This window comes from Dermacentor albipictus, chromosome 5 (genome assembly GCF_038994185.2).
Source record: "Dermacentor albipictus isolate Rhodes 1998 colony chromosome 5, USDA_Dalb.pri_finalv2, whole genome shotgun sequence".
Lineage (NCBI taxonomy): Eukaryota > Metazoa > Arthropoda > Arachnida > Ixodida > Ixodidae > Dermacentor > Dermacentor albipictus.
Genome location: NC_091825.1, coordinates 57,259,270 through 57,285,790, shown reverse-complemented (window position 1 = coordinate 57,285,790; position 26,521 = coordinate 57,259,270). Strand labels below are relative to the sequence as shown.

At 43.0% G+C, this 26,521-nt stretch overlaps 1 protein-coding gene across 1 annotated transcript in view; it reads right to left on the bottom strand.

The window, feature by feature from the left end:
• Positions 1 to 14,304: 14,304 nt before the first annotated feature.
• The window catches only part of LOC135911175 (neprilysin-2-like), a 336,673-nt gene continuing 324,456 nt past the window's right edge, over positions 14,305 to 26,521 (bottom strand). Inside the window, exons 21-22 of the mRNA XM_070538401.1 lie at positions 25,107 to 25,138; positions 14,305 to 14,469 (exon numbers count right to left, since the gene is read on the bottom strand). Of these exons, the coding sequence (XP_070394502.1) occupies positions 14,349 to 14,469; positions 25,107 to 25,138 (153 nt within the window). The 3' untranslated portion in view covers positions 14,305 to 14,348. The remainder of the gene's footprint in view (positions 14,470 to 25,106; positions 25,139 to 26,521) is intronic.

Sequence of the window (26,521 nt, the reverse complement as noted above, 5' to 3'; positions counted from 1 at the left end):
ACGTCCCAATCAGCAGTAGGGTTGCTATTGATTTACTATGGGGGTCGCCATCTTGGATGTATCGGCGACGTCATCAATTGGTCGCCATATTGAATTTATCGGTGACGTCATCAATTGGAGGCCATCTTGAATATATCAGTCACCTCACCAATCACAAATTTGATATACTAATGACGTCATCAACCAATCACTAACGGTTTTGCTTTTATTATATTATATATTTGGGTTACTATTGGATTGCTATTCATCGCACTTTGAAAATTTGACGCCGAAGGGAGGTGGAAGCAGACCCCAAGACATCGAGAAACGTGATGAGTAAGAGCTAATTCTCGTAAAACCCTCTTTTGCGACGACGTGGGTCACTGTAGATACAGGAGCAGGTAGGTACCGTTGTTCAATGAAACTCTTTGACGCCCACTTGGACGACTGGGTAGATCCCACCCGGTCTATGCTGCTCTCCGTGGAACCTGTTTGCTGTCAACTTGGTTCAGTAGGCATGTATCAGTATGTTTGTGACGTTATTCAATGAACGCCTACCGCGTTATCTTGGGTATCTAGCCATCTGCCACAGATAATCTGCCGCTCTACACTGAGGAATTGATCCCTTAAATTTCTCCGATGCTGAGCGCAGTCCAACGGTTCAGCAGAAATCCACTGGGTGTGCACCGCGTCCAAATGAATGCCTTTCACGCCAACGCTTTAGCTAGCTGCTTTACAAATGCACGGGCTGTGTGACAGTCTTCAATGAATTTCTCGCCAACTTTGGTCATTGCCTAACTTCCACAGGGCTTGCGGCAAGTCAGGGAAAAGTACGCCACGCTCGCACGAGCCCGAGCTCCACGCTTCTCGTTGCCGAGAACACAGGCGACGTTCTCGGCAGTTCCACTAGATGACGCAGCGTGTCCAGATAGCAGCGCCAGGGGAGCCCACGGTTGGCCGCATTGTGCGTTTCTCAGTATTCGCGCGCAGTGGTATGCCACGCATCTCGGAGGCCATGCGCAGACTTCGCGGTGGCGGCGCTAGATGGCGTTGAGAGTTCTCAGGGAAGCTCGAAAGCGCATTCCAACTACACTACAGACCTCATACATAACTCGTTTCGCTGTGTCCCTGTATTGAATCGATGCCAAACGCATTGCCGTCGACATTGGATTCAATTGGAGCCAACTTTATTTGTGCCTGCAGTTGGGCGCTCGCGTGCCCTGACGAGGGCCTACGTAATGTACGAAGTCACCCTTACTCAGCGCGGGTCTCCACTCGCCGTTGCCGACTCGCCGTTGCCGGCTCGCGGCTCGCTGGTTCGAGCACCCCGACAGTCATCGTGAGATACGTTATGCTGCTTTTTTGCACCTGTATGCTTTCGTCAGGCGTCCAGCTCGAGCCTCAAATAGCAATGCGCTGCTCTGTTATCGTACAGGTTTTCTATCGTGATTACGTTCTTGCGATAGTTGTAAAACTCTAGCGCGTCTTTTTTTGTTTCCATCCCCTAATATACCGTCCCTCTTACTCTCAATTTCATATAATTACTCATGGTTATTTCTTCACAGCTCCAATTGCCCTGCACTTGTTTGCAACATTCCTCACCTCTTCCTGCGTTCCGTATGCATTCTTCGAAGGTAGAAATATTTGCACAGATCATGTAGCCATTTCTTAGCTCCGGTAGTAAAGGCACAGGCAGAAAGAATCATTACCTTAGGAGGGATCCTTCCCTTCGCGGAGTAAATTCATTCTATTCAAAAGCCTTTCTAACACGTTGTACTGGAAAAAAGGGCTCAATACGTCGGCGCCTCCTCCGCTGCTACCATGGACTTCATCGGACCCGCTGTATTGTCTACACGGTAGCAGCACACGAACAAACTTAAAGTAGAGGCTTAACTGTGCTCTAAAGTATTACACTTTACGGAATACCGCAATCCTGAAATGGTACACGACAGCATTGCTAGCTCAACCAAGTGGCACCCACTTCAAGCGGAACCAAATAAATCAGATGAAATCGGAGTTTATGTCAAATAACATTTTTTGACAGATCTTGTTTGCTGGTCAATCTAAGCACATCGCGCTTAGCTTGACAAGAAACACGTTAAATTATGCGGTTTACGTGCCAAAACCACGATCCGATTATGAGGCACACCGTAGGGAGGGACTCCAGTATGATCTGGACCACCAGGGATACTTTAACGTGCGCCTGAATCACAACTCACCGGCCTTTTCCCATTTCGCCGCCATTGAAATACGGCCGCGTAGCAGATATTTCATCCCGTGACCTCGTGCTTACTAGCCCAACACCACAGTCGCTAAGCAAGCGCGGCGGGTCCCCGTAAGATTTTACAAAGTTTAGTTGTTGTTGTTCTTTTGCCTAAATGTTGACAAAAAAAACAAAAGAGGAAAAAGTTTTATATGCTCACAATCATTGTTGACGCGTTTAAATGCTGTAGATACGGTATAATATGATACATCTGCAACTATAGATTACAAATGCTGCAACACATGTTGTCAACAAACACTAAACAATTTATAAATGAGCCAAATAAAGCATTTTTCTCGCTACGTTTCCATAGCTTCCTTCTTTGTTTCTCACTTATATACAAGGTGTTTGTTTCTTGCATCTTACTATGCATATGTTTGGTGTGTTTTGCTTGAAGGCACTTTTTCTTTTTCTCAACCTTTTCCTGCACAAGCGTATACGTCATTTTTTATTCATAGATAAAGACGCACAAATTGTTCACCGACTCAACTAGCTTTGCGGATAAAATACCACGTTTCTGTGAAGCAATATTAAAATTCAATTATCGTGTTTTACGTGACAAAACCACTTTCTGATATTGAGGCACGCCGTAGCGGGGGACTCCGGAAATTTAGACCACGTGGGGTTCTTTAACATTTACGTAAGTCTAGGTACACGGGTATGCGCCCGCCGTGACCGGGATTTGATCCCGTGACCTCGTGATTAGCAGCCCAACACCAAAGCCTCTAAGCGACCACGGTGGGTAATTCTGTGAATCACACTGTTTCACATCATTAGGCGTTTAAAGAGTAGCTCCGGCGGTTTTTCGAGCTCTCTTTGAAATTTTCTTGTCGCGTTGCTCTACGCACTCCCGTAATTTTTTCGAAACACATGCTTCAGAGTTTTGCAGATTTCCTACACATATATTTTGTTCACTTCCTCAAACTACCTCACTTGCATGCTCCAAAGTTACTAGCCACATTGTGTTACGACGTAAACGATGCCTTACGAGGAGCATGCTGGGAATTAATGGCAGACGAGAGCGTCGATGATCCGCGATCGTCAGCCACTGTTTTAGCGTGAGAACTGCCGCGAGAAGTTGCGTTCCATGTGGAAGGGCAAGTAACAGGTGCCAAGTGTTGTTGCGTTTCTGGCTGCACAGCAGTCAGCTCTGGCCAGCCGCATTCACAGCTCGAGGTGATGTCGATCGCGTTGACTTGAGGATAGGCCACAGTCACTGAATTGTTGCGTCTGCTATACTGTTGGGCCAGATCGACTGACCTAAAGTTATTTATGCCATTAGGAAGAAGGAAACTGCCTTTGTAATTAGGTTTTGTGCATACCTATTTGAAGTAAACTGTTGTTAATTATCTGCGGTGCACACGTACCAAAGGCGTACACTGTAAATATATTTCCTGATTTTATGGCAAATCTGCTGGTAATGTGGGTTTGAACGCTCTTCCGTAAATAAACAGCGGTCCTTTCTCTAGAACGGAGAGCTGTATAAAGGAGACCGTAATACAAAATACGAGTGCTTTCGTATCTAGAAAACGGAAGACTGTATGCTGAATCTTTACTATATTCCTAAAGTACAGGTGCTTCTCGTGTTCCGAAAACTAACACACTGTATTCTGAGTCTCTACTGTAACCGTTAAAATATAGGTGCTTCCCTTATTCAGAAAACGAAAGACTGTATGCTGAATCGGTACTATATCGGTTAAGGAGCAGGTACTTACCGTATTACGCCTTACAGACCACATCCATTGTTTGGTGAATGTACCATCGGGGACAAAATTGCCCAGGAAGCACGACCTTCGACAGAATTTTATTAGTGTGCGATCTGTTGGGATCAGTCGCACTTACATTTGCGTTAGGAATGTGCTACGTGACGAACTATTTCCAACTGTCTTGAACGCAGAGATGCAATGTGGTCAACGCCCACTCTTCCAGAGTACTTTTTTCCACGACAATACTTCTCCTTTAATGCAAATATCATGAAGGCAACTTATAGCCAAAGCAGCAGGTCACCATTGAGAAAATTGTCTTGCCAACACACTGATATAGCTGAAAAGATAAAATACTTTGCAATTTGTGATATGAATTCATTGCATGACATATGTACAAAAAGGTGCAAAATTTCAGTCTTCAAGTTCTTTAAATCACAGAAGCAACTTCATTTTCTTCAATCACTCGTCTTGCACTTTCTCCTGGCAAAAGTTGCTCTTCCTTCTGTTAGGAGAAACAAATAATAGTCGGGAATTTCCACCCTAAAGAAAGCGGCAAAAAAATACAATCACAGAACGCAACAAAGCAGCAACTTCTGTGTTACAAAAAACATGTAGGTGCACCATTGTTGGAACAAGGGACGTGACTGTTCCCGACATTTCAACAAAGGTGCTTGTCATCAGGGTAGCAAATGTTTTCCTCGGCAGCATTTTTTGTGCATAGCTCACTGGCCCCTAGCCTCATTGTGGGAGAAGCTGGTGCATATAATAGGTCAAGAGAAGCCAAAGTGCTAAAATAAGGGCACGGAGGGTGTGCTTAGCAGTGGTAATCGTGATGGAGGAGGTAGGGGCACTGCTGCCAGTTCTTGCAAAGTGTAGGGATGACTAAAACAGAAACGAGGTAAGCATGTAAGCAATCATTAATCCCGTAGCTCAGTCTTCCGAGCAGTCAAAATGGGAATTAGGATAAACTGTTTGCCCACTTGAAAAAAAGCAACGAAGAATTAAGGAAAATAAATTTTGTATCAAGATCTATCTGGTTAAGATCACTGTAAATGCTAACTGAAGGCCACATTATGAATACACATTTGGTTGAAAGCTGATGAAAATAAAAATATATTAACGAAATAATAAAAAAACAGAGACATAAAAATTAAACTGGGTATGACCATGAAACAGTAAAGAACAGCCTGTGAAAGAAATGGGACGGGCACTATGATAACCAGGTGCAAGATTGCGAAACATAGAGCGCTGTTTACATTCATGTCACTGTTGATGGCTTCATGTTTCTGTCTTCCTGTATAACCTTTGTCTTACTTAAACATGGGTCATTTTTTTAAACAAGACTAAGTTCAAATGCTGTTCAAAGCTTTAGCGTTATTATAATGGAACAAAATATTATGGGCAATTCTCCTAGGTGGGCATTCATTTACCAGTAATAGCCACAGGTGTAAGCTAAAAATTCAATGATCTAAATGCACCTTAACTTACAGCAATCCATTAGCCGGTCTTTTTTTTAAAGAAAGATCCCTACACATTATATACGTTGGCAGGAATGCTAGCAAACTACATTATACTTGTTGCAACAACCAAGGTGAAGTTTCAGTGAATCAAACAAACATCATTCAAAAGTACTGATACAAGTCATTCAGAAAAGTTACTCAAATTATTGAACCCCCCCCCCAACTTACCACATACACAATTATACACCACACTGACTCCGATGGTGTCGATTATGCTATTATAACACTAGGCACCAGTGAGGAGAATTAGGGGATCAGAGGGCACAATTCTTTTTGTTAGAACATCAAACGTGCTTTACATTAATGTTGCATTCCAACTAAAAAAAGGGCAGTCGGTTTTTGAGATGGTGGCCGATGCATACAAAAGCTCATGACATGAAGTGCAGTAGAACATTGCCGATTAATCGCTGCGCGCACAAGTGCACTTTTTCATGCAAAATGACATCCTGCCGCCAAACCTTGTGCTGAATTGCAAACCTGAGAGTTCGAAAAACACCACAGTGGAATGCAAAGAGTGCTGAATTTGTGGAAATTTACTAAAAATTCTTCGATTATTCGTTATATTTACTGTTCGTTATAGATTAATAAACTGTTCTCAACGGGGGCTCTAAACAGGCAACCATTACAGTGACAGCAACAATGATCTCTGACGCAAAGAGAAATGCTTACGAAGTTTACGCAATAGTATGCCCTAAAGAATACACCCCACTTCACATTCCAAGCTGGTAGAGAAGGTGGAAGAAAAAGCATGATTTTCGGATTGAGGATGCATACTCCAGTGTAGAAGAAACATCGTACCGTAACTATTGCTGTTTCCAATGTCTGTGCACTTGCAGTTACATATAACATAGCAGTTAAAGTTGTTTTCGCACAAGCTATAGTTACCGCAAGCTGCTGTCAGTCTACTGGTACACAACTATAATACATTTATGGCAGGTTAAAACTCTGTAATGAATTTATCTCATATGACACGATTGAAATGCAATTTTCTACAAGTAACTGAAGCGATATGTGCCATTTTATATAATGAAACACCTTTGAAGAACTTGTTTCACAATTTGGGCTGCAACGAGGTGAAAAATTTTCTGCATAAACTAGTGCAACCTGTACAGACTAAAGCTGTGGAGAGTGCACTTCGCGTCACTTGAGAAGGTTTTTAATTTAAACCGCCCACAGTGAAAACCTCCAAGCCGTTTTGTAAAATGCAAAACCGCACTTTTTGTTGTGTAAAGGAAATGACAGGTAGGGCCATGACATGTACACTATGATCTTCATTCCCAAACAATGAAAGCGAATAGCACAACCCTAAGTGTTATGTGCATTCTGTCTCACATTTGCTGTCAAAAGCTGTTAGTTTGGGATGCTCCGGTCGGCAGAGAAACTGATTTCTGGAGCAATATAAAGTATCAAGTACGGTGATCTCAGTTGTTTCACTGCATCATAGGTTGTTATAGTAAAAAAGTGAGCAATAAATACAAGTATATTTCACGTCGGAACCCACATGAGGTATTTAGTAGCCTCAATTATAAAGAATTTGAGATTTAAGTCGGAAGACAGGTTTTATTCCACTGAAAAAATGGCATCATGCCAATGATTTTTTTATGTGGAGCTATATTTATTTTTATTAATTTCAGCTGGAATGTGTATGCATTGTCAGTTATATCGCTTGACATGTTTTAGAGTGACTGCTTACCCAACTTAGGCCAATTCTTAGTTGCCAATAACCTTGTGGATGATACCAAGAACTTGCTTAGCAGGAGCATTTCTTTAGCATTTGCAAGATACGACGCTCCTGAATGCTTATCTAAGCATGGGGTGCATACCGCTCTCAAATCTCATCGGCAAGTTTCCGGTAATCATCTACAAGGTTTCGTATGCTGAATGTAATTAGCTTGTATGGGCTAAACATGGAATTTAAACAAGTGAAGCACGCAGGATAAGAATCATGTCAGCAAGAGGCAAGCATCAAGAAGCACTGTCGCTTGACACAGACTATCAAACAGGAATTATTGGGATGATTTAAATTTCTGGCCGCGAAATGAAATTATTCTTCTAATCTACATTTAAACTCTTTGATTATACAGTCTTCACCAGAAACATTCATAATCATTATCCTATCCACGCGAAACCATTCTGGTCGATATTCAAGTCTTCTGAAGTTGTTTTTCAGTGCTGATTCTCTGCAGAAAACAGGTGTTCATATCAAGACCATACCATCAACTTTTTCCCAGTTTTTTTGTAAATGATATGGGAAGAATTTCACACTTAAACAGCAATGAGCTTGAGCAAGTTCTATGTTAGAAGCTGTTGATACTTTTTCCCTTCGCCATATTGACCCACCTGGTTGGCTGAGTAGCTGGAAAAGGTGCAGGTGGTGGCACCGAATTAGACTTGTGCGCCAGGGACCTTATCACGGTCACTGGAGGAACTGCTTGTGGTCTTGGCTTCTGCAGTCAACTGCTGTGGCCTCGGCATCTTTCTTGAGGGCCATGGCCATGTCTAAGAAACCTTGCCTCCGTAGGCTACATAAAAGAGGATAATCTTTCGAGCTGAGTCGTTTTCTTAAGAGAACTCATTTAGGTTTAATTCATAGCTTTGCGACACAAAATTGCTATGTGACTGGCCACTCCAGGCACTTTACGTGTATTCGCGGGCTTCTTTCACAGAAAAACACTTTTATGTAGCACACAATGAGCCACAGAAAGCCGTATCAGGAGACTCTCATGTTGCTCTACAATTTTCTTATATGCACTTTTCATCTAATTATTTGAGAAGTTTAATAACTAATTAAGAGTATTTATGTAACTACCTTGAATACAAAAAAAATTATGAGTATCTTTAAGCAGCGGCAAAGAACATTACCTTGGTTCTGTCTAGTTACATGGCATTTACTTATTTCTAAATCTTGGTGCATGATACTTGGGACAACCTATAGATCAAAAACAATATTACCATTTTCACAATCCGGTCGTGCGTGTTATTGGTGACTATGGCTGCTTCAAAATTATTCTTTCAGCAAGGTGCAGTAGTTCTGATGTTAATGTGTTTTGCAGCAAGGACACGCAATGTAGAAAATCAAGTAAATGGTGAAGTTGTGTTCACTATTCGCATCTGTAACTAAGAAGCGGTAGAAAAAGAAAACAGGACACAACACCTAATAAACAATGCAAAATTTGAGAATCTCAACTGAACCAGAAACTAGTTTTTGAAAATGCAGCAGAAAGCCACGAGCTTATGCGGAGTACACGATTGCTATGTACTCCAAGTGAACTCGTTCTTACCGCAATGCCTGGGCACCACATGAGCCTAACAATAACAGCTTTCAGCAGATTAGAACACCACTATATGAATTGGGCTTTCAAGCATCTCGATCGGAAATCCTCAACAACTTTTTCTGCCGTTTAACGTGCTGCGCTCAGAAATCAAGCTCGCAGCTACAGTTTCTCTAAAGGCAACACCAGCTTTAGTCTCAAGATAGAATTGACCTGCAGATAAAGTGGATGATGCAGGGCATTCATCATGAACACTTTTACATATTAATCATTGGGGTCACTCACGCAGCCATGAAGTTAAATGATGCAGACCCATGATATATTAAACCTGGTTTCGTGAAGTGTTTCATGCTTGCAAGGCTTCTCCAGTTGCGAAAGCTGTCTCCACTGTACAAATGAGCGACAAGAATAACAAAAATTACTTCAACATGCTAGCAACATGCTTTTATACTGGCTTTACTTTCTGGTTGGTACCTTTGCGACAGCTGACACCTTACTCTTTTGAACCTGCACGAAATACCGACAAAGTGACATCACTGCGCGTTGAAACTGCGGCATTATTTTTCTAAGCGAACTGCCCACATATTCTATCAAATGATTACAAAAATAAAGTTGGCACATTTTGCTGCTGTTTCTAGACGGGTGAAACATGTTCACAGCCCTCTGGCAGAATGCAACAATCGAAGCATACACTGGAAAGCTACAGTACCATTTAAATTTACCTTACACTAACATTATACAATTTAGTTGATCCATGCATTAGCCCTGTGTCAAGTAAAAGTTAATGATCAATTGTTCATGGTGTATTTTTACTTATTCTCAGCAATCAAACTGCACAATCAATGTTACAAGTTACAACATTGTTGGTTTTTGATTGCCTATGTGATTCGTTTCCTACTTACACATGCAGTAATGCCACTGCTACAAGAAAAATAGGTTAGAAAACGAAATCCCGTGATAAACTTCCATGTTTGCTGAAGGCAGGAGCAATACCGAAAAGCACGTGGTTGAAGCTACATAAGTATACAGTTTTAAATCAGCTTAATTGTCCAGCAAGTAATGAAGAGGTACGCTGTACACCTCTGCGTGACAATTCAATATGTCTACTTTCGACTGCACTGAGGCTGGTGCTTGGTACTGTTCGGCAGTTCGGCTTTGTTTTTCTGCTATACAGAATTGTTTAAGTACTACTAGCTTACTTTGTGATAAAATGGAACTTCGAGCACTGCTCATCAGCACATAAATAATGAGACTGCAAATATAACACAAGAGGAGGACTATGGACCTCTTACAAAATAACATATATATTGCAATTATAATGCGATCTGAGCCACAATGAAACAAAGGAACGCATAGAAGTGGACCGCGCTTGCATGCCACCAATGTTATTGGACAGGCTGTACTTCAGAAGTGCCCGCGACAGCGTCAAACAAGGCAAAGCCATGTTTCCTAGTGTGTTTGAACACAGCTCCACACGCGGTAGGGATTCCGGATATCTGCCCAGTGGTCTTGGTGACGGCAATTTGAAGTGCCGGAAACTATAAAGAGAGGAAACTGCCTTATAGTCTTGTCGCGAACAACAATATAACGTGAAGTGCAATTCCGAGGCCAGAAGCTTTCAGAAAAACAATCTGGCATTTTATCCCTGGAAATTGGTAAGCTGCATGACATGTTAAACATAATAAATTTTCTTGATGCACCAGTGTGCAGGGTTTTATAGACAAAGTCAAATACATTTAGTGGAAATACCACAGTGTGACGGCACGCAATAAAATAATTTTTCCCAATATAAAAGGCGTTACCTTAACGTTCCAACAAAAGTTCACATTAATCAATCAGAGCCCTGTAAATTTTAGCATGCAAGGGCACCACTTGCTTAAACAATAGCAATGTCAAGTGTATGTATTCAAGCATTGCACATGCGTTTCTGCCATTGTAAAAAAGACATAAATTTTCCCATCAAGTTTGCCTCATGCGGAATAACAATTAAAGCATAAATTTTGTAGTCACCCTAACAGGAACACCTCATTTGAATTTCACAGCAAATAGACCTCTGTTTCTCCCAGCCTCCTACAATGCTCAACCTTGCTGCATGCTTTAGAGAGAAATTATGGTGTTATCACTGAACTCTAAAGCTATTCAGGAGTGCAGCATTGTAGAACACATATACAAGTGTCCCATTTCATGTGTAACGGCCTTATTGATTTGCTTGCACAATTTGACAAGCGCAAATTAAAGTTACTTTTCCTTGTTTAGCATTTCTGCATGCCAGACGACAATCGAATGATACCAATATGTTAACATAATAGCTCAAAGAACCTAATTTGGCTTACGTATTAACACCTTCGCATACTGCCACAGCTGCAATCTGTCATGTGTTGCAATAATGAAGGAATGCTTGTTCACCAGCACTCTAATATCACTAACAGCGCTCACCTGCAAAGCTAAGTAGATGGTCATGATTCAGGTGGCGAAATGCTGAGCGAAAAAAATCCGCTCATTTGGGGAGCATCAATACTGCGATAACATGAAAGAGATACACCGATCGCAGGCAGCAGATGTCTTCTCAGCTCCAGCAAGGCACTAGCAATTTGCCTTTCAGTAAAAGAAAATTATTCATTAGTAATGATAACATACGTTGTTCCTGCTGAGTATCAATACAATCTGATTTCCATATATATCTACTCTCCGATTCAGTAAAACAACTGAATCATTCGTAAAATAAATGCCTATGATGATTGCATCCGCTTCTTTTGTATGTCCAAAATTTTGCAACTGATACAACATTTACAGCTTGCTTACTGCCCCGAACGCCTTGACTGCCCAGACATCATTCGAAGCAAAACGCCTTGCTGCACCACAAGCAGTTGCACCAAAGGCAAACACCGCAGAACAGCCAGAGCGAAGAACTTTTTTTATTTGTCACTACAATAATTTTTTGTCACTACAAACGGGCATGCAAGCCAGAAAGTAATGATCTCACGAAATAAGTCGCTGCTGTTATCTCGAACGTTCGCTTCCTTATTCTCACAGAAGTTCTTGCCGTCGCGGATACAGTCTGCTCTCAAGCCGGTACAAGCGTCTATACAAGTGCGCAATTGAATGCAGTTTGATCCTACGCTTTTGAAGCAAGTGAGTAATAGGTTAGAAATGTTCCACGGAATATTGCGATCTTGATCGCTTGATCGCGCGACGATTGCACTCGATCTATAATCTAGTGATTGGTGGCCCCAAATTTTTCATTCAGTCGAAAATATTTTTGTAAAAATTGTTGAAAACAAAAAATTTTCTCAGAACGCAACTATGGAGCAACTCAGAAATGAAAAACGATATCACCATTCAATTCTATCTAATAGTGCACGTAAAGCGGAAAATTTCATATAATATACATGACTATCATATAAACTGCTAAACTTCAAGTAGGACGTTTGCAGTACCCTTGCAAACATGTATGGAACTCACGAGAGATGTTAATGAATCAAATTTGTCCGCGTTGGATGATCTAACTGATGCAGTTTACAGGCCTACATCTTTTTTTATTGCAGAGCTACGAATTTGGAAACTTCCTGCTTTCATTTATTTCGAACTTACCCATTTTGGAAAGTTTCTCTTTACAGATTCACGCTCTAAATTAAAATTTCACTTCCAACAGTCACTGGATAACATTCTCTCTTAACTGCAACAATTTTCATTAAGATTGGTCCGGTGGTTTCTGCCTTTTAGATGTATTTGAATAGGTGTCACCTCAGTTGAGCCCGAGCTAAAGCTTACTGTTCAGTGCACGCAAAAAGCATAAATGTGCTTAAAACTCATGAACCGATGGTGCGATGGATGTTGCTTTACCGCAGCAGTGAGGGTGCACTGCTTGTTGCCATCTTGACCTGTGAGACCTAAGCGGCAAAAAACGCTCTCACCAGGTTAGGCAAACAGCGAACCACACACAACACAAAACAAAACAAAAGCGATGGAAAAAATATTTTCCGAACTCGTATGAAGCCTACGTACTCAGCACAGCAAAGAAACATTTTACCGCAGCACTAACAAAACAGCAAATTCACGATTGTTTACTTATTGTAGTTATGAACCACTGACCGCAAACTGCAGGTTTCTGCCGCATCATTCGTGTTGAATTCGGCGTTTCTTAAACCAGTTCTTCTCTACTGTACGTGTATTCTACTCCAGCCTTTTATCCCTTCTAAACGTCTATTTCTTTAGAAAAACGAGCCTTCAGACAGAAAAGCTTCAGCTTCAGACAGGCTGGCCTTGATTGCTATAGAAGTCAGTAAATGGCGTAAATCTTCCACCACCTTTGCACAGAAACACACATGTACAGCATGCACTACTTCACCTAGGGGAAGCATGATAAATGCATAAATGTGTACAAACACGTACGAAAATACGTATGCAGAACCACGACGCTTCATATGACGCCGTAACTAGCGCTGCCAATTTTCAAACCTGCATAGCGGTGTGATTGAAGTAGTCACCCGAAAAAGACTCAGCAAATGCTTGCTTAACAGTGACAAAGCAAACGGCAGACAAGAGTCACTCGTGACTGTTCGAACAAAAAACTGAATGAGACTTCAAGAGTGGTCAGCGGAGCGAACTGTTTACAGACGACTAGCGCTTCTGAGCTTTGGCTGGCTAACATTTGTTCATGTTTCTAAGTGCCATTGTGATTATCAGATACGCTAGGCGCCTTCGCGCCACCACGCTGTCCGGGTTTCGCCGGTGCGGGCGCAGCCTGTTTAAGGCTCCCGAGATCAGTGCGCTTGGCTTCAAAGAAAGAGGGAAAAAAAAGAAGCCACGAGTAGGTACAGTCATGCTATCTCCACAAAATCGTTCCACTAGGTTAAATCGTCTGTGCAGTGAATCCAGAGTGGCCTTCTACCTTCTGCAACTTCCATGTCCATTGTCCGCACACACTCGCGCAGCTGCTGCGCAGATATTTGCGTACAGTGGTCCGCGCGGAGCAGTACTTCCCCTGGTCTCGTCCCATACATTCGACGCACGACATCTGCAGAACCGCTGGCAGCCTGCCTCGCAGGGCTCTCTTCTGTGCAGGAGCCGTTCCTTCGCGTGCTGCCTCTCGCCAACACATCGCTGTCGTGTATTGTTAAGACATCCTTCGAGTAGCCTCGGCGTGACGCTAGACCATGCTGGAACTTTTAATGCTTTGCCCTTCAGGAGAAACTCGCTCTGCTTTTTCTTTTTTAATGCGCGGCATTTTTTACCAGCTCAACCCAGATTTCTGCACCGACACATCTCGCCGCATTCCTGAACCGAGTCCGAAAATTGCGCAGTCCCACAATATGAGCCCACCGCGAAGGTACTGCTGCCTAGAAATGTGGGAAATTCTCCTAAGTACGTATCACTCGATATGCACCACTGGCTATGCGCCGCACTTCAATGAACCAAACAGATGGCAACGTTCGTCACTGGTTATCACAACAAGCATCTACGTTTTATTTGAGTACATGTCAATTGGAGCTACCGCTGGCGAATTTTTTCCACATCTCAATGGGCGCGAAGAGAGAAAGTTCTCCGACGAAAATACAGGATGCTTTAAAAGACAACAAACAAAAAACAAGCTTTATTTTTCAGCAGCTCAGTAGTTTATCCTGGTGGTGTTCCAGAGCAAGCATGGTTTGGCTTTGTACATTGCGGCTCCTTTTTCGCACTTGAATGATGAGCGGAAGTAATGGCTGTTCTTGGCGGCGAGGTCAATCCTGCAAATAAAAAGAGAGGTGCCCAAGAAAAGTTTAAGATTACTGCTAGTGCTTAGATGCTTTTTGAAATAATCAGAATAAAAACGTTGCTTTAAATGCTGGAACAATACGCGCTACAGTCCATATAGTCAGTTTATGCAGTGTCCCACATAAGGGCGGCCCTCAAACACGTCCCTAGCATCATCGCCATCATCAGCGACAGCAGGCACGTACCCAGGGGGGGGGGGGGGGGGGGGGCTCGGGGGGGCCCGGTCCCCCCCCCCCCGAAATCAAGTGGCATACCCCCCCCCCCTCCCCACCCACGCCACCACTCCTCATACATTCCTAAAGCACCACCAGATCAATATTGATACTTGACAGCTGTTCATCGGTCAGCATTAGGATGCCTTTTTCACTCCTTTTAGACGGCGGTAGTTATCGGCACCTCTTGTAATGTGAAAGACAGGTTTCTCATAGATTCCGCACCCGCGCGATTAACTCGCGATGCGTTCAGTTGTCACCATCTATTCAACCGTCACGCGCATAGCTGTTGCTTTTGTTAGTTCAACCTTCTTTGTTTAGGCTGATCCTGGGACCAGGAGAGGGATGCGACTGTTAGTCAGCTGGTCTGTACTCTCATGGAACGAGTTGCGGCCGGAGAAAACGCGAATTGCGTTTAACTTTTCCCTTTGCTTCATTATTTTCTTCAGTTACGGCTCGCCGCGACGCTGGCAGATGCCCGGAACCATATACGCGTTATATGGGTTAGATAAGGTGGGAAATAAAATAACGGGAAAGAGCGTCCATCATGATACCCTGCAATAACCCTTAAACCCATAAGCAAGATGACTGTCGCCCGTTACCTCGTCTGTTGTTCCCTAACTGTATAGCACTTTTCGTGCAAAATTGGCAAGTGGAAACAAAAATCGCAAGGAGTTGAGAAATTAAGCGATACACTAAGGGAGAGAGCCAAGGCAACAACCAAACTGCAAGCAAAAGCGAATAATAAAAAAGTTAAGCGTTGTTTATGAGCCTATTTATGGATCAACATCTATTTATTGAAAAAGGAAGTAGAGAAAACGCCGCCGGAATTGGAGAACAATTACTTGTTTTGAATGACGCTTCTACAGTTATCGGTCGAACCGCCCCACGTAGCAACTTCTCTGCTGTGCTTATGTGGGTGTTTTTCTAACCTCTCGCAGTGAGCGCAGTACGTCTAGAATCGCAGAGTCCTGCGCTCTGCGCGGTTGTATGGGACTGGCGGCCGCACAGCGTTACGCAATTCGCGGAAATGTCAAAACTGATCAACAAGGCGAAAATAACTGATATTCGAAACTATAACATAGGAATGACTGAAGAAGCCGTAAAAAATGAACGCAGCCTGAAATCAATAAAAAAAAAACCTGGCATAGGACAAACCATGATGTATACACTAAAAGATAAAAAGGGGAATATCATCAGCAATCTCGAAGATATAGTAAAAGCAGCGGAAAAATTCTAAGCTGACCTGTATACAGTACCAAGAGGAGTCACGATACCTCACTTTAAAACAGTAATGAACCGGATACAGAAACTCCCATTTGACAGAAAGCACATTTGAAACCCACAGAAACCCAGAAACCCACATTTGACAGCTTCTCCAGAGTATAAACACCTGGCATTTCCCTGGCATACCGAATCTTGTTACACAAAGATGCTTGAGGTCTGCCTCACCAAATTACGCTGCCGCATTCCCTCCCTAAATTTCAATTTATTCAGGTCGGGTTTGGTTCCCTCTCCCCTTTGTTCTTTTTGTGAGAAAGAGGAGACGGTGCAGCACTTTCTTCTATCTTGCCGGCGCTTTGCTGCGTTAAGAAAAAGATTGCTGGAGATACCTTTTCGAAGAATTGGCCTGGACTTGACAGAACCTGCAATTCTTTTGTTCGGGTCGTTCACTTTGGGATTCAGCCACAGGGATGCATGCTTCGCTGTCCAAACAATCCTTACAGAATCTAAACGAATGCCCTGCTAAATTCTATTTTTTCATTATTTTTAAATTAATTATTCCTCATTCAACAGCACGTTCCTGATTTTATTTTAGCCGGTAATTCAACCCTATTCAATGCTATTCCCATTGATATTAGGAAATTTGTGCTCTACATTATTTTGGAATAATCCACCCATTTCTTGGCCAATCCCCCATCGTGGGTAGGAGCCACACGTGCCACTGGCTACAACAACAACAACAACAACAACAAAGGAACAAGAGATCAGGATCGCCAGTCGGCCACTAGAGACTGTGAAGGAGCACGTTTACCTAGGCCAATTAATCACAGGCAACGCTGATCATGAGAAGGAAATTCACAGAAGAATAAAAATAGGTTGGATCGCATACGGCAGATATTGCCAGCTCCTGACTGGAAGCTTACCGTTATTATTGAAAAGTAAGGTGTGCAATCAGTGCATTTCGCCAGTGCTGACATATGGGGCAGAGACATGAGAGCAAGTTAAGGACCGCGCAAAGAGCGATCGAATGAAGATTGATAGGCATAACGTTAAGAGAGAGAAAGAGCGGTTTGGATCAGAGAGCGAACGGGTACAGACGATATTCTAATTGACATCAAGAGGAAAAAATGTAGCTGGGCAGGTCATGTAATGCTCCGGTTAGATAACCGTTGGACCATTAGGGTTACAGAATGGTTACCAAGAGAAGGAAAAGGCAATCGAGGACGACGAAAGACTAGACGGAGCGATGAAATTAGGAAATTCGCGGGCGCTAGTTGGAATCGGTTGGGGCAGGACAGGGGTAATTGGAGATCGCATTGCAGGGAGAGGCCTTCGTCCTGCAGTGGACATAAAACAGGCTGATGATGATGATGATGGTGATGATGATGATGATTATGATGATGATGATGATGATGATGATGATTATGATGATGATGATGATGATGATGATGATGATGATGATGATGATGATGATGATGATGATGATGATGATGATGATGATGATGATGATGATGATGATGATGATGATGATGATGATGATGATGGAGGTGGTGGGGCCCCCCCCGAAAAAAAATCCTGGGAACGTGCCCGAGCGACAGCTTACTATTTTCACCACCAATGCAGAACGAAGGTTGTTCCAGTGATCAGCAATTACACCTGACCTGCACTAGGTGAGTGAACTGCAACCGAGTGCGAACTGCAACTGGAAATGTTCTCAGTTCATCTCACCACCTAATTTTCTACCCATGGCACCCATCTACAGCAATATATGTACATTGGTTACTTTGGTTATCTACTTTGGTTATCTACTGTTCGCATTACGTGGCTGGCCCCACTGCATTTTTTTTTTCTTATAACGCCAAACGGAATATGGGCCACGCCCGCTTGCTGTCTGATCCACACCGCTATTTTTCTGTCCCTTAAGATTACGCCTAACATTTTCGCTCCATCTCCCTTGGCGGCGTCATAAACTTGCTCTCAATCTTCTTTTAACCTCCTGCACTGATTCTTCTGATGATGAATAGTTGTTCCCTTGCCAGGATACTGAAAATTACGTTTACGTCTCCCCAATAATATTCAGCCCTACCCTTGCCTTTTGTTGGTTGAGGCCCACAATTATTTGTTGCAATTCGTCCTCAGCATTGCTGAACAGGGCACTGTTGCCCGAAAACGAAGGTTGTTGAAATATTCGCCGTTGATCCTCCCTCTTATCCTTCCCAGTACTCGAATACTTGTTCTCAGCATGTATAAACAGCGTAGCATAAATTCTGCCTACTTGTCTGACCCCTTTTTTGATGGGCGGTTCTCCGCTTTTCTTATGGAAAATTAGAATACCTGAGAATTGTGTAGATATTTGCCAAGATATGTATGCGTTTTGTACGTCTTCATTACGCAAGGCCTCCATGACTAGTGGTGTCTCCACTGAATATCTACACTTATATCTCTGCTCATATAGGAAGTTATCTTTTAAGGAAGCAGATTTACGAACATTCCTGCAGGCCATGCACTTCTGCTTCACTAGCGCCAAGGGCCACGTTGGATTGAATATTTTGTTCTTGATTAGGTGTGGCATAATCACATGTGTTAAAATACGCAGGATTCATACACTGTGACGAGATTTTACAGCTGAACTGAAACATGACGCAGAGCGAGACTGACGAGGGCGTCGCTTACATCTCTCTAAGTTTGCCCCGTGCTTCAGTGCACCTGTCCAAACTCATCTTAGCCAACCACCAACTAGCGCAGTTGAATATTATTCCATGAAGTATACTGCCATGTGTTCAGGCAGTACATTCTTCGATTTGTTGGGTCTTGCGTCGAGCGAGAAGGCGATAACGGTAACAACCCGGTTGAAAACGATCGCCGCCAAAAAGTAACGCAATGCTGCGGATGGTAATGGACTCAATTTCTGTTTATGCGGCCGTGCTGTGCACGATGTAACGTGACACCTCACGCTGCGTGTATAGACTGTTTTAACCTCTACCAGCTAAAATCTTTGAAATGAGTACAGCCTGACAGCACCCTTCCGTCATCCCCACTGACATCCCCAAGATACCATTCTAACACTTCGTGGTGGACATTTCTGGCCCCGATTAGGGGTTGAGTTCCTTGTTATCACGTGAGCTTACGTTACAGACGCCGCAGGCTTTTTGCATCACGGTGTGGCATATTTTGCCATGGCGTGGCCCTGCAACTGCCCACGTACCATAACCGATGCTTCCTGATGCAAGCTGTAAAACTTTGAATATAAATTCTGGCGTTTTACCTGACAAAACTGACATCTCATACGAGGCACGCCACTGTGCGAGGAAGTGTGGATCAATTTCGTTACAATGGAGTTCTCTAACGTGCGCGAAATTCTAAGCACACAATTGTTTTTGCAACTCCCTCCCATCCAAACGCGGCGACCAAAGTCAGGATCGAACCCGTCATTTCAAGCTCAGCAATGCAACGCCATAATCACTAATGGCGTTTTTCACAGGTCGATTTGAAGCAGCCGCCGAAATGCTTGAGCGAGAGCTCAGGTTTCACAAATCTGAATCGGCCAGCGGAACGCAAGAACGCTCCGCCGGGGATCACACGGGAAGTCTGCGTACACGTCGCACAAACTGGTTCCTGAAACCATGCCCGACTTCCGCTCTGGACGTTTCCACGGCAACCAAACTCGCTTTCCCCTGTGCGTAATTTGACCGCGGCAGTCGCAGAGTCCGTCATTTCCGTGTCGCACCCGCAAGGATTGTACATGGACAACGTGCATAGAAGGCTTTGTACAGCACCTGCGTCACCTCGTAATCGCTGTCATCCGAGCTCTCATCGCCAAACGCGAGTTCTGCAGCAGCACCGAACGCAGTCATGTTGCAAAGCAACACAATGTTGTGCGTACCAACCGGGTACCGATTTCGCTTGAAGACGGATGTGACGCCAGCTATTTCCGCCCGAATCCACGCCTCGGCGGCGGAGCGAGTTGATCCGAAACGACCAGTGGAACGCGCGAACCCGCTCCAGACAGACCAGTAAAATTAATTTGGATTCCTTGCGGCAAAGCAAAAAATTCTGCTCCGAATCGACCAGTTAAAAGCGCCATAAGCTACCGCGGCTGGTCACAAGTCGGGTCCTTTCTTGCTTTTGTTTGGCTTTCTGACAGTTCGCAGTCGAAGCTGGTCACCATAGGACGCAATGCGCTGCCGAGTAAATATTTTCTTCTATTTAAGTAAACTTTACGCCCGAGATTCCTTTAGGCCTCATGTTAACAATGTCACGAAAGTGTTACCAGTATCGATTGCGAAAACTGGCATTTAGAAAGATAAAAAATTTTAAGTGCAGATATTCCTAAAACCTAGCATACTTGAAGCGTACACTCATTCACTCACGTACTAGCGCTTTGGGAGACATCGGACATGAAGATTATAGAGATGGCACCAATCTCTCAACAACCCACGCAGTGACTTTGAGGGCCACCGTCATAGGTTTTCAAGACAAAATGCAGCTTGAACTACAAAATTTAACTCCGGTCTACGAAGCTGTGTCCTATAGCGTATCTCGTGCTACAGCCTTTTAAGACGCGATGTGCTTCTATATAGTTTTCAACCCCCGAAAGTACAATGGTGGCCGCACAGGCACAGACAGATAAAAGCTACTGTCAAGCGCACCGTATCGCAATACAGCAAGCGAAAACATTACTTTTGCTTCCTATTTTCTAATCAGCATTGCAAGTTCACTTCACTTTATTACCTTAAAGGCCCCCAGTATTGGGGGTATTGCATAAGGGGTGGGTAGCTAAGAAAATAAATTAAATACACACAGAAAATATGCTTAGGTACAAGTTTGCTCGCTGGTAAATATGTTAATTATGCAGTTCAATAACGCGGATGGGCAGGTGATTGCAGCGATGTCGTGTGGAAGACCGTTAGCACTGCAGTCAACACCGAAGTTAGCACTGCCGTCAATACAGCACTGCGGTCGCTCCTTCGCTAAAGGGTACACGAGTGGTTACAAACAAGAGGCGTCGCACAAGCATGCCAGAGAAAAGTGTCTGTTGCTCACAATACCTTTAAGCACAGTAAGACGCTATATTGAAGGTCGCAAAACCCCGTCCCCGTAAAACTGTACAACATGGCTACTATAATATGAGCGCTAGGCTAAAAAAGTGCAAAGACACGTTCAATAAAGACGAGTCATTCTTCCAGTCTGACGCGTGCTAGGATACATTGAACTATCTTACAATATATGCCAGAATATACAGCCTCTAAGATGTACGTGTGTTCAGTTGTATGATAGCCATGTCTCCAACCTCACAGGTGCCGCGACGAATCACTAAATGACTGCTAACGAAATCAAATAAAAGTACCGCCGAAAAAGGGGCACGAAAGTTTTAATTGTGTAAACTATATCTTATGGCTTCCAAAAGAAACCTGCACAAATGTCTGACATCAGGGAATGGTTCGACATTAATTTCATTAACTCAAGTTATCCATCACGTAGTGGCAATCGAACGTTCAGCACATGTGCGGCTGTCACAACAAAAGTAATGACCAACTGATTTTTAAAAATATCTGATGAAAAACAACGATTCAGAAAAAAACAATGATTCACAACAGTGTGTAGACTGCTCGCCCACTGTTGCATTCATTGTGTACATTGCATAAGATTGGAAATAACAAATGATTTCGAAGATTATAGCTTGCCTGTGCTAATAAAAACCACCCAAATTTATTAAAACTACATCACGCATCCACATACATATAACGATGCCCTCATGCAAACATACTAAAACGGAGTAAGCAGTTCAACATGAATGGACGTATGAAAACCGCAGGTAAGATAAAATGGGAAAGGGAATTGCAATTGAAAAGAAGTCATCGAGCCAAACGCTCAGCTGTTTGTTTCCCGTCTTAGTATATTGAATTATATTTTGCAATCATTATGATGATGACGGATTGACATCCCCTTCGGAACAGTGATAAACAATCACCTAGCCACTTCTAGTTGCTTGCATACATGCTTCCGGTAAGTTATACATGCTTTTCACTCCGGCATTTTTCTATACTTAAAAAGCTTCTCCATTTACATTGTATCGCTACCTATGTCTGTAATGGATCCGGTCTTATCAATTTCTTACGTGCTTTCTTTTTCGAGCAATACTCCAAACGTTTCTTGTTTATCTTGACTGCTCACCCGTTGATGCTTCAGGCCACGTTAAGTCCAAGCCCTTCTGGATGGTGCACGTTGACTACGGGTCTCGCTGGATCAATCCCGTCGCATTTCAGTAGGATGTGCTGAGTTTTTTTCAGGATTTTTGGCAGAACATGCACATTTTTCATCTAGTAGCAAATATTTGCTCCGGTATGTTTGTCCTTAGGCAATCGGCTCGAGCCTTAAATAGCAAGGCACTGCCATTCGTGTTATGGTACAGATTTTTCCTTCTAATTTCTTTCTTCTTGTTCTTGTAAATCTCCATGGTCCTTTTTGTTTCTATTCTTTGCATCCAAGTGACTATCTTCGCTTCTATCACTTTCTTTATTATGTCTCCCTCTTGTTTATTTTCACTTTCGGTTACCTTGTACATGGTTGCCAACTTTCTTTACCTCTTGCTTCATTCTGTGTCCACGCTTTTCAGGTATAGATGCTTGTACATTTTAGCCGGCCATTTTTTATCCAAGCTCTTGAGTCTCACTTCAAAACTAATTTTGCCCAGCGCTTCTCTGACTTCAAACGTGGCCCAGCCCATGTTAACTTGCACTGCCTCATTTGTGGTTTTACCGTGGGCTACGAAAGACTACCGGCCTACCGACTTTTGGTTAACTTCCGGCCCCAACAAGATATCCAATTTTATGCACAGAATGATATTTACGAACGTTATCGCTGGCACCACTACTCCTTTCGAGACTGCACGTTCCACCTCATATTATTGAGGCCCATAGTGATGAATGCTTAATTACAATGCGTCTCGAAGCGACATATCTTGGGGCACATAAAAAAGGAATTTATACTAAATGTTATCTTGAGCTCGAAAAACAAGTGGCATTTCTTATGGCAAATAAATGGTAATCATTTTGATATTTCCTCACCTGTACACTCACATTGACCTTGCTCAATATAAAGAAATAGTTTTATAAGAAACCCATACAAAAATTGAAGCTTTGTCACCTGTGGAACATATCCGGTAAATTAGTGAAACCTCTTTTCTATGCCGGCACTTTAAATGCATTTAGTCCACCCGCCGCGGTTGCTCAGTGGCTATGGTGTTAGGCTGCTGAGCACGAGGTCGCGGGATCGAATCCCGGCCACGGCGGCCGCATTTCGATGGGGGCGAAATGCGAAAACACCCGTGTACTTAGATTTAGGTGCACGTTAAAGAACCCCAGGTGGTCGAAATTTCCGGAGTCCTCCACTATGGCGTGCCTCACAATCAGAAAGTGGTTTTGGCACGTAAAACCCCATAATTTTTTTAATTTTTTTTTGCATTTAGTCCCGACCCAGCAAGCCCTTTCGTTTTATACAGCTGTTAATAGCGTTGCAGTGCTTCGTCGCTTCTCTCCGAAATCAACGAAAAAAGATGGCAGACAGTCGCTCGATCCCCAAAGGAATAAAAACTTGGATTCCTCAAAGGACTTCACAGTAACAAAGGACCCTTCTACCCAACCCCATATTTATTTATTTAAATATTTATGTACTTATTTATTTATATATTTATTCATTTATTTATTTATTATTTATTTATTTATTAGCACAACTATGTAACACGATGATTTATCATGCATGCGGTACGTGTTAACGTCTTGCAGCTTGACTTCATTTGTGCTGCAGAAAAAATTTTCATTTCATCTGGTAACTCTTGTATACGAGGCTAGGTCATGTACAATTAGTTTCACTGCTTTTTCTAAGTCTGTATGAAATTTATAGACTCTTAACGAAAAACCGCAATTTTTCAGCGTAAAGTTCACGCACACAAAAAGAAAAATGGAGGAAAAGCGCTATTGGTTATTATAATGGGTTGTCAATAAGTGGCTAACAGTAGCGCTTGTCCTTGTCTTTTGTTCCTGTGTGCCTTGCGGTGCTATTCTGTTGTGCTTACTTCACGGATGAGCAATGAATGAACAAGGCAAACGATTAATTGCTCTGGAATGAATGCAGCCTCGGGAGTGTCCGGAGCATTCACCTTCGTTCGAAACTTTGTGTAAAATATTGTGCTTTGGTTTAGATGGGAAACACTGGAATGTTTTTGTTGGATGTATATATACCAGGCGTAAAAATCCCGCTTCTTCTCACTCAAGTTTCCCGGTTACACTAATGCTCAACGGCCTTCGAGTTTCGCCCAAGTGACATGCAGCACCTTCTGTGTGATTGTTGGCGCGACTTCTCTAAAAAAAAATTATTTGAAGCCTGCACTACGCTTGTAGCGCCACTGGTGCTGCGAGACATTCTCGGCCTGCCGGACAGCACCAACTGCGAGTTCCGTGCTATGAAATCACAAGTATTGCTCAAAGATCTCGAACAGCTCTATTGTGCATGTGTGCCTCTGAGAGCAATGTTCTATGTGCTTTTATGTTGTCACTGTGTACACCATAATTATCACTCAATACCTGGAGTAGCTGATCTCAAACTTATCGTTGATGTTTATATATATATATACACAAAGAAATTTCAGGAAGCCTATCGGAATGAAATGTTTCATGCGAGGGTATCGAACATCGTATGCAGCCATTTTCTACTTGTGTTTCTAATCACATTTACAGCGTTTGTCTCTAAGATTCTCTATTAACGCCGCTCATCACTCACATTTTTGGTGCGCCCAACATACCGAACGCCAAAACTCGAACGTATTACTTCAGTCAGAAAACAAAATAAGGGGTTTGATCACTCACTAAGCAGAAACTGCATTTTTCCTACTCTCTTGACTCTCTTGTTCACAATGCCATAATCTAAAAAATGAACCCGCATGAGTTCCGTAACCTCGGGTAATTTCTCCATTGGAAGCTATCGAAAAGCATTTACGCGCTTTCTTGTTTTTAAAATGCTACCTAATCGAACAACTTTTCGTCTATAGCTGACTGTACAACTGTTCACAGCATTTGCCTTTCTTGGAAGCTGCGACTTTTTGGAGGTATTTACTTCATAAAAGAAATCAGTGCTGCGTTTGGGCCTCACAATATGCACGTAAAAATGATACTTACCATTCTTTGCCCATATCACTGCCGCAGTGCAACTGTAACAGGAAAACCCACGTGAAGGTTTAGAAGCAATGGTGCGGGAGTATGCTAATCTAGAACAATTATTCAGATGGGAGCAAGATCACCTGAATCAAGTCAACAAGGCGAGCAAAAATGGACCATGTGCGTACGGCACACATTCGTGTCCGCATGGGCGGTCAACTTTTGAAAACTACGCGTAAAATCACCGCATTCCACACATACTACCTTAGGGTGGTGAAACTTCGCTAATTATAAAGAAGCTTGCGATAGAGCTAAGGGCAGCGCAGCCAGCGTTAGATAACAGGCGTAGCATTGCCAGATAGGAGGACGACAGTGTAGATTAGAGAGTGAACTCGCGTGGCTGATAGTGTGGTTTAGACTAAACGGAAGTGTTGTACGAGGCATGCAATGCCGAGAAGATATCCCGCGGCACGTGTTACTAGAATCATCAGCAAAGCCAGTTGAATGCGTTCGAGTATTGCAGCTGACTAGGAGATGAGATGAGATCGAGGAAATTGAGGAAATATTACAAAATCATTTGACGCAAGCCAAAATCATTATAGATTGCTGGAGTGAGCGTGGCTCTGCCGCGACGAGCTACTGCATGACAGAAAGAGAAAGGATAAGAACGAAGTACCATAAACTATGCATAAGCAAGAACAGAAATAACAACTTTAACCACGCATAAAACAAGCTGGCTACTGAAACCGATCGCGGCTTGTCCCATCAGATCGACTTTCTTCTCTTACTCATGGTTCTCCGCGCCAGTAAGATGATCACAACAACAATAGCTGTTGTGACGATGACTAATAATGATGATGAAAAATACAGAGAAAACAGGGGCGTTACAAATCGCTGGATAGTACTTGACGCTGCCGCCGCCATAATGGTGATGAATACGACGATGAAAGTGGTGGTAGGGGTGTGGAGGCGAAGATTGATGATTATCATGAAGACATGTTCGGTAATGAATTGAGAGCGTGATTTTGCACTGCTGTGCATAATGGCGGTGAGGGTGGTGATGATTGATAGTGATAATTATGAAGACAGGATTGTATTTCAGTATATAATTTGGTACTACCGCTGGTAAAACAATTACGAGGACGATTCCCAATAAGTTAAAGGCAATACCAAAAGTGGAAGCCCGTTTCGCGAAAATCCCATCATCCCTAGCCCTTATTATTGCGATTACCATTTTAGGGCACTTGATGCACTTTCAGGGGTTCCGTCTGCCTGTGTCTGACTGCTTTTTCGCCAACTAGGGTCACTAAGAATGGGTAGTCTGTGGGTCTAATGTGTAGCCCATCGGGCAGCTGTGTTGAAGGAACAGGGTGGCGCCACCTTCGCTCACTGGGCATCTGCCGCTGTTTAACGAACGGCCATGATGCTATATTGAA